The sequence below is a fragment of the Charadrius vociferus genome, unplaced genomic scaffold, assembly GCF_000708025.1.
Source record: "Charadrius vociferus isolate BGI_N301 unplaced genomic scaffold, ASM70802v2 scaffold341, whole genome shotgun sequence".
NCBI lineage: Eukaryota > Metazoa > Chordata > Aves > Charadriiformes > Charadriidae > Charadrius > Charadrius vociferus.
The window spans coordinates 2,008,487-2,023,824 of NW_009646847.1; the positions used below are offsets into that span (position 1 = coordinate 2,008,487).

At 39.2% G+C, this 15,338-nt stretch overlaps 1 protein-coding gene across 1 annotated transcript; it reads left to right on the top strand.

Moving 5' to 3' along the window:
- Positions 1-4,850: 4,850 nt before the first annotated feature.
- On the top strand, positions 4,851-9,620 carry TSHZ3 (teashirt zinc finger homeobox 3). Its single transcript, XM_009894057.1, has one exon. The coding sequence runs from the start codon at positions 5,016-5,018 to the stop codon at positions 8,040-8,042; it is 3,027 nt and encodes a 1,008-aa protein (XP_009892359.1). The 5' UTR covers positions 4,851-5,015; the 3' UTR covers positions 8,043-9,620.
- Positions 9,621-15,338: the final 5,718 nt, after the last annotated feature.

The following is a 15,338-nucleotide window of genomic DNA, read 5'->3' on the forward strand; positions in this document are numbered from 1 at the left end:
TTTTGGAGACCAGTAAAGTATGCCTTAAATGCTATGGGTTAGTATTTCCAAACAAACGCAAGGAGGTGTGTGTCTGATGGTGTTACTGGGTGGATGTTGCCATGGAAGGCATGAAAACCATGCAATGTTTTTCATCTTTCTGCTGAAGAGGACCTGTAGCAGTTGGGGTTTGAGCCGGTACCTGTGGTGCTGGTGGGCATCGCAGAAGGTCGCCGAGTTTGGACCAGGACATCGGCAGAGGATGTTGTAGCTGCACGGGGACTTCCTCTGCCTGCAGAAACATAACAGAGCAGTGATATTTCTCTGATCTTGTATAGTAGATCTCTGGTGTCTGTGTAGAGCCAGGTATACGAGTTTATTAGTGTATATACAATATGTAGTTCATTTGGGGCAGTGACGGATCACAATTTATTTCCACTGGCAAAGAAATGATCCATAGCTCAGTTATGAAGGTAATTCCCTCTTGTGTGGAAATGAATTGCATTATACCACAGCTTACTGTTATGTTTTGATACCAAATGTGTTAATTTCATTATTACCTAGCAGTTTAGTTAATAATTATAATAAATATTAATGAGGGAGCTGTCTGTTCTCCACCTCTTCGTAACTGCACCTGCAATAGGTTTCTGAATCCCTTTGATATTGTCATCTCTAGAAACTGAGGGCCACACCAGGGAACTGCTATCCGTTTTTTGTCAAATATTATGTCATAGTGACACTGTTGCTGAACTTGCAGGCAATTTCCTGTGGGTTATGGTGCCCTATGAGATGTGAACTAAAAAATTTTTCAAGAACTGTAATTTTTTTGTCTTCTTTTGCTCTGGGAAAACAAAAAAAAAAAAATCCAGAACCACCTAATTTCATTCATTTTCATTCTTATTAACTTCTTCTGCCATTAGAATTGCCTTTAAAGTTTTTTTTTTCCCCTCAGACTTTGCTGTCAAGGCATTGACGATCAGTTTTATAGATGCCCTGGTGTTTCAAACATTTACTCTACACTTGAAAAATATCAATCCATAAGTCTTTTTTTTTTTTTAATTTTTAAGGAGAAGGAAACGGCTGAGTAACGATGGGCTGGAGACAGTGCTGCTTAAAGATGATCTCTCTACCAGGCACTGAATCTCAGCAAAAAAAATTACCATCACCTCCTGATTTTATTCTCTGCTTTCATAGTCTTTTTGCTCTTCCTGTAGGTACTCAACCAAACAAGAAATTTCTCTGCTACAGCCCTCCTTGTCCTTCTTTCTGTTGCAGTGAAGCTGTAACCTTTATGTGTGCTCAGACAGACTCAGATCATCTCTGCGCTGTGAGCAAGAGCTGGTGGGGCAGGGAGGGATCAGGGTTCCACCAGTCCCGGCACTGAGTCCCGTACTCCCTGCTAGCGTGGGGCTGAAGTTTGGCTTTAACCCTCTCTGCTCTTCTGTCCCACAGGCTGGTAACAATTTACTTGGGTTTTCTGAAGAGGAAACGTGTCAGCCACCGTAAAGCTACCTGTAGTGGTATTGCAAAACCTTTGAGTCTGCCCGGAGTCTGCCATCGCAGATTGGTCCAGGACTTGTTGGGTTGCCTTGTGTTGCCCTGAAGGCAATTGCCCCGACCGGCCCTTGGAGTAAGGGATTAGAAGCTGCAGGCATAACCTTAAGTTGAGGAGGGTATTTTAAGCCTTAGGCTAAGGTATTTCCTTGAGCACCCTCATCCCTTGCATAAGGGTTGAGGAAGTTGGGGGTAATGCGGTGTTTCATCCCTCCTCTCCTTTGTGCAGGAGAAAGAGCAGAAGGGGTTGTTCAAACTGTCGGTTTATCAAAGTTGCAGATTGCTGGGTTAAATTCCATACTGTTGTTTGTGCCTCATTTCCCCACATTTCTGGATCAAAGACTGATGTCACAACCTGGCTTCACAACTGGAGCTCAGGAAGGAGAACAGCTATAGAGGAGGCAGCTCCTGGTTAACACGCAAATATGCTTGATAGTTGGTGAAAAGGGCAAAGAAAGCATGAAAGGTAAATAGATTTACATTTAAATGAGCCGCGTGCTGGAGGTTTTCCCTAATGTAAAAGTCACTCTCTAAAAAACTGTGAATGTGACAATACAAGTGTTTCAGTCCAAACAAAATTCATAAGATTTCAGCAGTAAGAGAAATCAAAATGTAAAGAAAAACACACTAGTTAGGGGCTTGAGCGCGTGACCCCGGTTTGTGTTGGTGAGCACCAGTCCCCAGGAGCACTTTCCATGGTGTGCAGGGACAGATCCCAGGACTTTGGTAGGTGATATGGTGGTGGGAAGGGGTGGCACACACTCACACTAGCACTCGGTGGACAGGAAGAGCAAAAGACAGGTACACTTATGGGGCGCTTCAGTGTGCCATCTCAGCCCCCAGGTGCGAACGAGATCTTTCTAATGCAGGCAGTGGGGCAGTAACCTTGGGTTTTCTTTGCCTTGTAAAAAGGGAATTATTCTTCAGTTTCACAACAGAGGCAAAGGAACGGGAGCTGTAAAAGAAAAACTGTTTCCACGAGGTGGAAAAGAAAAAGGCTACATTGGCTTCCAAATCATGCTGTCATTCCTTCTTTCCATCCTTCCTCTTTCACATCACTAGGATATGGCATGGTTGATAGCCAGTTGTTTACACCTTATCGGTAGTTACTTAACATTTTTCAGCTTTAGAGAGCAATTTGAACTGCTTTGCTGTCCTTTACTAAAGTTTTTGGTAAAGTTCAGAAACATGATGGAAAAAATAATTAAGATGAAAAACAATCTGTAACATCCCCAGGGGAATGAAAGTATTGAATGAAATCCACCTTGCTAGATTTTTTGAAGTGGTTTTGTTTCAAGTATTTGCAGGATAGGCGCCGATCCTTACTACAAATTGCTCACATGACTGTAATATACATAAAATAATATTTTTTTTCAAAATATTTTGAAAAAGCATAAACTAGAGCAAAACAGCACAGCTCTATTTCATTAGACTACATATACGTGTTGTTAAAATCTGATCTTCATATCAGCATCTTTGAAACATCTTATAATGAAGTTTTTAACATAATTCTTTCAAACTCTGTTCTCCCAAACGTTAAAAATAGGACCCTTGCTGCGTGAATTTTCTGCACTGAAATTATCTGAGCTGAAATATCTAATCACTATTATGTGTTGCTCGTATGTGGTATGTTTGTGCTTTCAAAGGTTTAACTTCTGTTCAGAAGATCAGATTATAACTTGACATGCTTGGAGGAAGATTCGCTACCATTCATCCATGTGAGAGAACAGTAGTGAATATTTTGTATTACCTAACTGAATGAAGAAATACTCCATGTGAAACTAAAAGCCTGATTTCATTGTTACTTTAATGGTTGTTTTGTCTCTTGTGGTTTTCTGATAACATTTAAACGCATTTTCCCTGAAAGAAGTTTGCAAGGTTCAATACTGTATATGTGATATCTACTATACTCTTCTGCATTTTTCACTCTGTTGTTTAAAGTAGGTCTTTTTGGGGTGTAACCTATTATCTTCTCTGCACTATTGCCCGGATAAACAAGCTGTAGCTGTTCAGTGTGTTTAAGATACGGATGCGCACACATTCCAGATGTGTTGCAGAGAAGGTCGAGTGTCTTCAACCACAGAGTCTACTGGAAATGCATTTTTTCAAAGTTCATAATTGTATTTGTAAGAGATTGCAAGTAAATTTTAAATTCCTCTTAATACAGAACAGTCATGTTCTATTTTTGCTTTCTTGCTTAGCTGTAAATTAGTGCTATAGAATATTTCTATAGAATATATCTATATTTCTATAGAAATAGGTCATTTTGATCAGTTAATGATCCCTCTCTTTATGTTTCCAGAGTTTTCTCGCTTAAAGGAAAAACTTTGGTAGACTTAGTATATGTAGAATATGTGCAGGGAAGCACCATGGAAAAAAAAATAAATGTTTACTGTCAGTTCCCAACGATCCTATTGGGGAAGAGTATCTTAGATTTACATCCCCAGTTGCATTACTTGAGGGGGAGAAAAAAGACAGGATCCCCGTTGGGTGTCCGTGTAGCTTATGCTGAGTAAATATTGACAAAGTAGTCTAAAGAGCAAACACTTTGACATTTGTAAGGTCCACTGGAAGGTCTTGTATATATTTATACAGCAAGAATGAGTACAGCATACCAATTTTCTTGAACTAGCTCCTGACATACTTCTGCATGGGCTTTCTTGTTGAGAAAGGTATGTTTAAATGTGAATGGGTCATTTTTACACCCATAATGAGTATCCTCAAATTGCTCCTAGTGAGTTGTTTCAAAAGGTTGCGTCACCTGCTTTTACTGTCTCCTCTGCTAAAATATGATATGACTAATAATGATAAGTTTAAAAAAATCTCAATTTTTGATTATTGTAACTGGGGATTTTTTTACTTTGTAGAAATTTTTGATGTTTGTTGTAGTCTATATTTATAAAAGACGGAGTCTCAAAACTGTAATGAGCAAAAAATGCTTGCTTAATTTAAATTGTGAATCTGTCTGTTAAGAAATGCATTAGGGGTAGGAGAAGCATAAGACATATTAATTGACAGACAGGAACTGCTGTCTCTGAGGTTGATACAAGTAATTTATTACTTTAGAAATGAATGCCACCTCCAGAATGTGCTTCATTAATTTCAAATTTAGTTTTAATTTCAAGCTGTTGCCCCTTGAGAAGAATAAGGTGGCAAATTATGTTTGAAGAGCAGATTTTCTTCTTGCTCTGAAGAAACACTAAATTTTAACTGTTTAATTTTACAAATAAGTACGCTTCTTTGGCTAAGACACTTAAGCAAAAGTATGATCAGCAGAAACTAACTTATATTTTCTTCTCTTCACAATAGCCTATGTTTCAGACGAACTAAAAGCAGCAGCACTGGTGGAAGAAGATGTGGAACCTGACGAAAATGCAGTTGATGGGGAGCCTTCAGCAAAATATGCATGTCCAGAAAAAGACTTCAGTAAGAACTGCCAAAGCTACCAAAACTCGCCAGCAGCTGAATTTTCTAGCCATGAAATGGACAGTGAGTCACACATCAGTGAGACAAGTGACCGCATGGCAGACTTCGAGAGCAGCTCTATCAAAAATGAGGAAGAGAGCAAGGAGGTTTCGATACCACTGGAAGACTCTACTGTATCTGATAGCTTAGAACAAATGAAAGCCGTATATAATAACTTCCTCTCCAATTCCTACTGGTCCAATCTCAATTTGAACCTTCACCAGCCCATTTCAGAAAAAAACAACGGTAGCAGCAGCAGTAGCAGCAGCAGCAGTAGCAGTTGTGGAAGTGGCAGCTTTGACTGGCACCAGACTGCTATGGCTAAAACACTGCAGCAAGTTTCTCAGAGCAGAATTCTTCCTGAGCCGAGTCTTTTTAGCACAGTTCAGTTGTACAGACAAAGCAGTAAGCTTTATGGCTCTATATTTACTGGAGCCAGTAAATTCCGCTGTAAAGACTGCAGTGCTGCCTATGATACTTTAGTAGAATTAACAGTGCACATGAATGAAACGGGACATTATCGAGATGACAACCATGAAACTGATAACAATAACCCCAAAAGATGGTCCAAACCTCGTAAACGTTCTTTGCTTGAAATGGAAGGGAAAGAAGATGCTCAAAAAGTATTAAAGTGTATGTACTGTGGTCATTCATTTGAATCTCTTCAGGATTTGAGTGTTCACATGATCAAAACAAAACACTACCAAAAAGTGCCTCTGAAGGAACCTGTTACACCTGTAGCAGCAAAAATTATCCCAGCTACCAGAAAGAAAGCATCACTGGAGCTTGAACTTCCAAGTTCTCCAGACTCCACAGGTGGGACACCAAAAGCAACAATCTCAGATACCAACGATGCACTTCAAAAGAATTCCAATCCTTACATTACGCCAAATAATCGCTACGGTCACCAGAACGGTGCCAGCTATGCCTGGCACTTCGAGGCGCGGAAATCTCAAATTCTGAAGTGCATGGAGTGCGGCAGTTCGCATGACACTCTGCAGGAACTCACGGCTCACATGATGGTGACGGGACATTTTATTAAAGTCACTAACTCTGCCATGAAAAAGGGGAAGCCAATTATAGAAGCCCCAGCGACACCAACAATAACGTCCTTAGTAGATGAGAAAGTCCAGTCTGTGCCGCTAGCTGCCACCACTTTTACGTCTCCTTCCAATACACCGTCTAGTGTTTCCCCTAAATTAAATGTCGAAATAAAAAAAGAAGTAGATAAAGAAAGAGGCATTGCTGAGGACAAAATGAAAGACAAAGAGAAGTCAAGTGAAGATGAGGAGAAGTATGATATCTCCTCAAAATACCATTACTTGACTGAAAATGACCTAGAAGAAAGCCCTAAGGGGGGATTAGATATATTGAAGTCTTTAGAAAACACAGTTACGTCAGCTATAAACAAAGCCCAGAACGGCACGCCGAGCTGGGGTGGCTACCCCAGCATTCATGCTGCCTATCAGCTGCCTAATATGATGAAGCTGTCGTTGGGTTCGTCTGGGAAGAGTACACCATTAAAACCTATGTTTGGAAACAATGAACTAGTATCACCAACTAAAAACCAGCCCTTGGTGTCTCCACCAAGCAGTCAGACCTCACCTGTGCCAAAAACAAACTTTCATGCCATGGAAGAATTGGTGAAGAAAGTCACCGAGAAGGTGGCTAAAGTGGAGGAAAAAATGAAAGAGCCTGAAGGAAAACTTTCTCCAATGAAGCGTGCGACGCCTTCGCCATGCAGTAGTGAAGTCAGTGAACCCCTTAAGATGGAGCCCTCCAATGACGGTGGCTTTAAAAGCCAGCAGAACAGCCCCGTCCCTCCGAGAGATGGTTGCAAGGATAGTCCAACTGTAGAACCTGTGGAAAATGGGAAAGAACCTGTTAAGTCCATTGTCAGTTCTTTAAGTAGCAGCACAGCTATCATTACCGATCACCCTCCCGAACAGCCATTTGTAAATCCATTAAGTGCCCTGCAATCTGTCATGAATATTCACCTTGGGAAGGCAGCAAAGCCATCTTTGCCTGCTTTGGATCCAATGAGCATGCTTTTTAAAATGAGCAACAGTTTGGCAGAAAAGGCTGCAGTGGCCACCCCACCTCTACAGTCCAAAAAACCAGACCACTTAGACCGTTATTTTTACCATGTCAACAATGACCAACCCATAGATTTGACGAAAGGCAAGAGTGACAAAAGCTGCTCTTTGGGTTCAGCGCTTTTGTCATCCACATCGACATCTTCTGCATCTTCTTCATCTACAGTGACAACAGCAAAGACATCTGCAGTCGTGTCATTCATGTCAAACTCGCCGCTACGCGAGAATGCCTTGTCAGATATATCTGATATGCTGAAGAACCTGACAGAAAGTCACACATCAAAATCTTCCACACCTTCCAGCATATCTGAGAAATCTGACATTGATGGTACCACAATAGAGGAACCAGAAGAGAGTACACCAGCTCAGAAAAGGAAGGGACGTCAGTCTAACTGGAACCCTCAGCACTTGCTCATATTGCAGGCCCAGTTTGCAGCTAGTTTACGGCAGACCTCGGAGGGGAAATACATCATGTCAGACTTGAGCCCTCAAGAAAGAATGCACATTTCCAGGTTTACGGGACTTTCAATGACCACAATTAGCCACTGGCTAGCCAATGTGAAATACCAGCTCCGAAGGACGGGGGGAACTAAGTTCCTTAAAAATTTGGACACTGGGCACCCAGTGTTCTTTTGTAATGACTGTGCTTCACAGATCAGAACTCCTTCAACTTATATCAGTCATCTTGAATCGCATCTGGGTTTCAGGTTAAGAGACTTGTCCAAACTGTCCAGTGAACAGATTAACAATCAGATAGCACAAGCAAAGTCACCGTCTGAAAAACTGGTGACGTCCTCTCCAGAGGAAGATATCGGAACTTCTTATCAGTGCAAACTTTGTAACAGGACTTTTGCAAGCAAGCATGCTGTTAAACTTCATCTTAGTAAAACACATGGGAAGTCACCAGAGGATCATCTTCTGTATGTTTCCGAGTTAGAGAAGCAGTAGCATTTGCTTTTGATTAAAATAACTGTAATTTGCTTTGAGGAAAACTGTCAAAGACGCCTTAAAGCTACTGTTTAGTTCTTGGCACATGTTCTTATTTTAACTCCAGAGTCGCTCTGGGCTGAACTGTTTTGTATAACTGTACAGTGTTTAAATAGAGGTGCATAATCAGCTGTTGTTACTGGTAAAATATGAAGGTTAAAATGCAGTGGTAAGTGTTTGGAACTTTGTGTAAATTGGATTTAGTTGCTTGCATCCCTCTGATGCATCAAGCTGCATGCATTAACAGACAGTTTAATTAAGCATTTATAACTAATTCTGGTGCACTTTTTTCATGTGACCTAAGTGTGCTGGTATTTCTCACCCTATAATCTTTAGCCCTCTGAGTACTTTGAAGCACTTTTGCATTAATTTGGTAAAAATGTACGGATATGGTTTTTTTAAACCCTTACCAGCTTAGTTCCGATTACTAATATGAACCTCCATTTATGCAGAGGTGTCTCACACCTTGAAATTTAAAAATATGATTTTCACATTGAAACATAGATGTATATATTGTATAGATTTCAAAATCTCTTATGGAAAATGTGATTGTGGTTAATGCCATTTTCTTCTTCTTCAGCATTTTTAGCAACAGTGGGTTTTGTACCTGAGAAGCCCCAGGTATAAACTGTACCTATATATAGTGTATATTTCATTTTTTAGATCTAACGGTTTTTCTTTTAACATCCAGACATTGTAAATTATATGATGAAAGATACCGCAGATAGCATTTATAAAGTATTCAGAAACATTATTCTTAAAGCAAAGTATGTTTTGTTTTGTTTTGCTATACAGTACATCTATATTAATAGAGGTTCATGTTTAAATTATACATATTTATTAGTGTTGCTATCATTTGTTTGTTTTTTGGTTTTGTTTTCATTTTTGTTTTTTTTTTTTTTTAAACCATCTGAAGAAACAGAAGCCACGGACTGCATTCCTGGCATGCATTCTAACTGTTTTGCACAACATGACTTTTAAAGGTATTTATTAGTAAAAATAAAAAAATAAAAAGAGAAAATTCAAAATAAACTCAGTGCTCAAAGGGTTAAATCTATTTGAAAAACTTGTACTGTATTTCCTAAACATTGATAAAGCCTTTAAAATGTTTGTACTGTAATACTTTGCTTAAAAAGTTATGAGGCATTCTGTGATATAACCTCTTTTACTTATTTATAAGCGCTCTTGGTTGTTATTTCCTATTGTAGAATGCCTTTTTATTTCAATTGGTAACTTTCTGTTTTGTTCTGCCTAATTATTCTCCCAAGATTCCATACTGCAGCTTTATCTTTAGGCATATGAAAGGTAACCCGTGGTTACCAGCACACTAAGTGATTCTGTTCGTCTCCATTTTTGGCAGTTAATTTGCAGAAGTAACTGACAGCTGACACCATATGAGAATCTATGTATAAAATATTGGCATGTAAACAGCACAGACACTGTAATGCACTCTGTGCCCTGTTTTGTTGTTGACAATGAAGCACCATTATATGACTCTTCATATAACCTTTTTTTCTACAGCAGCATTAAAATTGTCTTTTTGCTATAATTTTGTGTTGCGTTCACAATTATGTCTGAAATGTGCTACGACTAACGAGCACATTAAAATTAAATTGTATGCTATCTGTTTATGACTGAAGCTTGAGTAGGTTTCTTCATCTGCCAGGTGCTGGCAGTCAAAAGCTGCACATAAATCACTGGAGTTTTAGTGAACTTTAGCATTTAAAGAGCAGGGTAGCACTTATTCAAAGGCTGCATTAACAGCGTTTTTTTCCCCCAGAAAAGATAAGTGAGCGTTCTAACTCCTTTTTAAACATCAGGTAAGGCTGACTGTGGAGACGGGGTTTGGAAGCGACGTGTGGCAGAGCAAATAGGTGTTTTGCTGTGCCGGGGATGCAGAGCCAGGCAGATGCTGCTGCTCGCACGCGTTCCCCCTGCGTGTATTGAGCAGAGTCTGCAGTTTGCCCGGGTGGGAACGTCCCTTGCCATCTACCCAGCGTTTTCAGATGACAGGAGTAGGAACCTGAGACTGATAACTTAAACTTTGTGATTCTGAAGCGGGTCCTCTGCTGGCCCTGCCTGCTGTAGTACGGCATTCACAGCGGGTAGAGAGGGGGAAAGAAGATGAATAAACACATGCCAAACAAACGCAAACAAGCGGGAGCGTTTATATGGTAATGACAGACTTTTACTGGTGTTGACATGTCATCCCATCACAACCGTTGAAAACAGTTTGCATCTCCGAAGCACCTATATCGCTAGGCGCGGAAATAGTGTCTTTTGCTGCTCAGGTGAACTCAGAATCTGGAGATGGTCACACGGGAACCGAAACCACCACTGTAGCACTTCAGAATCAGGTCTAAAGTAATAACTAGCATCCAAACTTCAAATGTACAGTATCCTTTCTTTCTTTTTTTTTTTTTTTTTTTTTTTTTTTTTTTCAAAAACCCCACTGTCTTCCAGTAAGCAACTAATTAAATCTTTGGTTCTTTCTGTCTGTCTGTATTTCTGTCTCTCCACCTGTCTTTCCATCTTTCTCTGTGACTGTAAAGGCCAGTACCATGTCCTCAAAAATGTAAGCGTGTGTTCTGTTCATTCTACAGCGAACACTGCTAAGCAGACCTAGTGAATGGGATTAATGATGAGGGCTCTGCATTTTTCCCTCCTGTTTTGGCTCACAGTTCTATCTGATTTTAAGGTCATTTGTGTGTCAATGTTTATGGCTTCAGCTCAAATTCCAGCAATAAAATTGCAGCATGTCGTTTTGCTAGTTGGCTATGCCACCCCAGAGATCCCCCTCCGTTAGTTAGGAGAGGCACCCTGGCTAGCTGCAGTCTTTCACGAAGCCTCCTGGTTAGCTCTCCACGTTTGGTTGGGTTTTTTTTTGCAAGTAGATGACCTCAATCTAAATGCAGCCAAACTTTTTACCTCTACAGCAGAGAATTCCTCCTTTGAAAATTAAACCAGCTTAAATATAGTATTTGGTTGCAAACCAGAAATTCACACATAAGGAGACTGGCAGATTATTGCATATATTGTCAATCAATGTATTTTTAAGATGCACCATTGCCTTATAATAGTAATGCTGAAAGCTCTGTACGCAATACTGTTATCTGGGACACGGGAGGGAGTAAAAGCAAGAAACTGCAGAGTCTTTTGTGGCGTTCCTTCTACTTACTCTTAAAGTATAGACAAGAGGTTGACGATTGCAAACACCAAATACCGCTGATGCAACTGCACCTAATCTGGTAAAAGTCTGTTCCTGGGCCTGACGTACCCAGGTCTGAACGTGCAGTGAGGAGAAGCCCCGGGTGGAAATTCAGGGAGCAACTGTATCTGTTAGTGTGCACCAGAAATGACTTTTTAATACATTTTTTAAATATGCTTGAAACTTTGCAAATGAATGGCTAGTCAGGATCTGCATATCCCAAATTTATTAAAATAAAGTTCAGCTTGCATTTCAGAACCTCCAGGACTGGCATACCAATGTGATTTCACATTATAAAGAATTTAGAGAATCAATGAACTAGAATAATGTTCTTTTCATCCATACGCTGATATGTATATTGGCATGGTAACTATTAGTGCTAACCAAATCACCAACCTAGCTATGTTAAGGTAATTTTTTTCCTATTAGACAAACATGAAGGTATGGATGCAGGATTTTAAAATATGCATCGGAGTTCTGACTTTTGCTTTGCATTTGATATTTTATTTAGAAATATGCAGATCGAGTGAGAGAGAAAACAAAATGCCTCAAGAAAGAGTTTAAAAATGAAATTGTGATGAGGTGGGAAGAGCTTTAAATCACAGGTGTATAAAGGTGACCCTGGTCTAACCCCACCCAAGTAGTGGCTTGTTGCAGCATACTGTATATCTTCCAGCCATCACATTTACGCAGTATCTTAAAATAACATTTGTGATAAATGTGCAATTTAACTAATTTATGGTGCTATGATGTGCTCAGGGCTACATGCAAGATGAAAATCTTAAATGGAGCTTGAACAGCTCACTTCACAACAAGAAATCAATATGCCAGATCTTAGAGAGCTGTTCACTGGAGTCAACATTTAGCAAAAAAAAAAAAAATAATCAGTGAATGTATCTTTAAGTTTTAGAGAGTAAGAAATCTATAATTAACTGAAATATGACTTTTATGCTAGTGTAAGGAACTGTTTCTGAAACTGAAATCTTTCTAGAATCTTCATTATATTTTATTTTTGTATTAAAATCGAAAGTATTTTGCTTTAATTATGCAGTTGCTTTTGTGGTAATCACTATGTGCAATTTTTTTATCTGAACTAAGGCATATTGATAACCAAGGTGTTATCAATATGGGAATTATCTGTTGCATTTTAATATGGCTATGTATCTTGCACTATGAAGCAAGACACATATGTGACTCTGCATTTTATGACAGCAAAAAAATCAGCTATAGTTTGAGATTTAAAAAAATACTGGCATGTATTAAAGGGAAGAACCTTCTTTAATTGTGCAAGTTCCTATTTCAGCTGCAACAGAAAAAGAAGCGGTGCAAGTGGAATAGAGATGACTGGTAATAAAGCTAAATTTAATTAATAAATTTTGTTTTTTAAAATAGGCCTCCAGAAAGCCTTATATATTTCCTAGAAAAATATCAAATTATTACAATTATTTTTGCCTTCTTTGTTTGTGTAACTTTCTGTTACAAGAATATGTTGGAGCTTTGCTGGGTAGTCTGTTACCCACACTGCTCCACAGAGCTGAAATACAGCTGATGGTCATAAAACTAGAATTTATCAAGCAAAGTAGAAAAAAAAAAAAAAAAGAGTTTCAAGATTACTCGGCTTTTAAAAAGTCACTGGATTGTCCTCTTAGTAAAGGATGAAATAGCTGTTGATACTTGACTGGACACTTACCTTCTTAGCAGTAGATATACAAATGTGTAACTCCCTTGGGTATTGCTAGTAAATGCATACAATCTCCAGAAAAAAACCCCAACAGTAAATTCTCTTCTCCTGGGACTTTGTGCCAAGATGTGCCTTCCAGCCCTTGGTTGACCTGCTGTAGGTAAATGAGAGAACAAGAAATAATTATCGTACTGCCATCTCGGAATATGAAAGCAGCTCTGTTGTTCGGGGTGTGGCAGCAGTGAATTTTGTTGAGTTTTCAGTAATTATCCTGGAATAATGAAAAGCTTGTATATGTTTAAGACTATGATACTACAGTCTTCATTGAAGAGTATTTGCATAAGAAGTCAATTTTTTAGCAGTGAAGGAAGAAAGAATCAGGGTCATTTACGGAAGAGAGCAGAATTATGTATTAACGCATCATTATACATGTCTGAAAGCGCTGGAATAATCGTTGAGGTTACAATCTGTTTTCAGGCCTTGGTTTGGGGCAATAATTTTAACTAAATGTTCAGCATGAAAAAGATGACTAAGTTTTACTAATACGTAGCTCATGCTGTATTCATTATCTAGTACAGACACAAATACAGCGGTGGTGTTATGTAAAATCATTTTTCATATGTAAAAACAATCTTCCTTTATACTTAGTACCCAGCTTATATGTTAGGGTAGGATTTGGTTGGCCGGTTTGTTTTCTTCAGCAGTATATTACGATATTTACTTGGGACACATTAACTTCCTCAGCAGCTGTTGCTTGGTTCACTTCACCTTATTTATAGCTTGAAATACACTGCTGGTTAAATAATCTTTTAACAGAATTAAAATCAGATAGACTTTTTGGGATGGATGGGTATGTCCAGATCACTCACCAAGTTCATATGTATATAACCTTTATTGAAATGAAAATATGCAATTGCAAATCATACTTACTTATATACCAATGTGCCTATCTTTCATTGTGGGAGTGTTTAAAAAGTAAAATTAAAAATTACAACCTAAGGCAGCTATGCCAAAAAAAGAAATTTTTGAGTAATAATATAAGAAGACATTTTCTGCATATCAGGGTTTTAAAATGCTTAGCCTGTTTCAAGAAATAAAAAAGGTTGTCGTAGAGCAAGCAAAAAGAAGTAAAAAATGGCAGTGCCAGTCATGGCCCCGGTTCCCAGCCAAGGGTGGGTGCTGAAGCTCTTCATGTCTAATGGTGATGTCTTCTGTACCTCACCTAAAATGATTATGTACCCCTCATGTCACCCGCTTGGTTCTCCTGTTGTCACATGGGGGTGAGGATGTGTATTTCTTCCCTGATATGCCTAAAGTCTGCAAGTGGCATCATGAACTTTGTAACCAAATAGCGAGCTAATTTCCTGATTTCTTACCTCTTGATGCCTGAATTAAGGACTTTGGTCGCAAGGGAAATGAATTTGAAATGATTTGGCACTGTGGAAAAGCCTATATTAGAGCTGTCAGCCCCATTCCATTCCCTGTGGAGAAGATAGTGTCCATCTCTCTTTTTTTTTTTTTTAAATATCAAAAATATAAATGGAGAGAGGCTAACTTTTAAACTTTAGTATAAATTAACAATGAAAAATACTTCTTTATTAAGCTTCAACATATCACATTCATTCTTGCTCTGTAGGAAACTGGGGACATGTTTATAGCCATCATAATTGTGAGTTAGTGACCTTTCTAGCCAAGTGAAATGAAATTACTGGAAAATGGAATTCTTTTTAATTGGCGCGTTTGTAGGTGGTGGGGAAAGGAAGGGGATTTGCTAAAGCGTGTGTGTGATATGACGCCTGTGAGGAACTGTAAGAAAAGCCTGAAGCCTGTGCTCAGCTGTAAACCTGTGCAGAGAGGGAGAATGAGGTAGGTGTGTCAGGAAGCGGAGTCATATTCTCGGCTTTTTTTTTTTCTAAACTGGAGGTACAGTCACTGCAGTTACGCCTCAATGACCATGAAACCGAGTCGGCAGAAGCTGAAGGACTCCGCTCCTGAAAGCCTCATCAGGACTTGTCATCGCTCTAATGAATATCATTTAAATTGCTTTGTATATTGGTGGAGTTTGGATGTCGATTTAATTTGTGCATGTGTTTGAGTTCTTCTGCTTGGCTAGGCTAACAGAGAGCAACAGCCTAATGAAAAGTGAGTTGGTGACAGCGTGATGAGCCCCAACCCAATCAAATGTGTTTGAAGGGCTGTTTTGACAGGGATCTTAAAAGTAGATCTAGAAAAGAGGAGTAGTGCTGCAGTTCAGTACAATTGTTTCAGGCTAAGATTACTGCTTTTTGTACCTCTGAACGGCTGAAAATTTTCTGTGTGCACTCTGGCTTGTGCTAAAACATGAATCCATCACAGGATTGTGTTTAGA

Excerpts from the sequence above, each read along its gene's own strand:
- TSHZ3 (XM_009894057.1), top strand. The coding sequence starts at position 5,016 with ATGGACAGTGAGTCACACATCAGTGAGACAAGTGACCGCATGGCAGAC.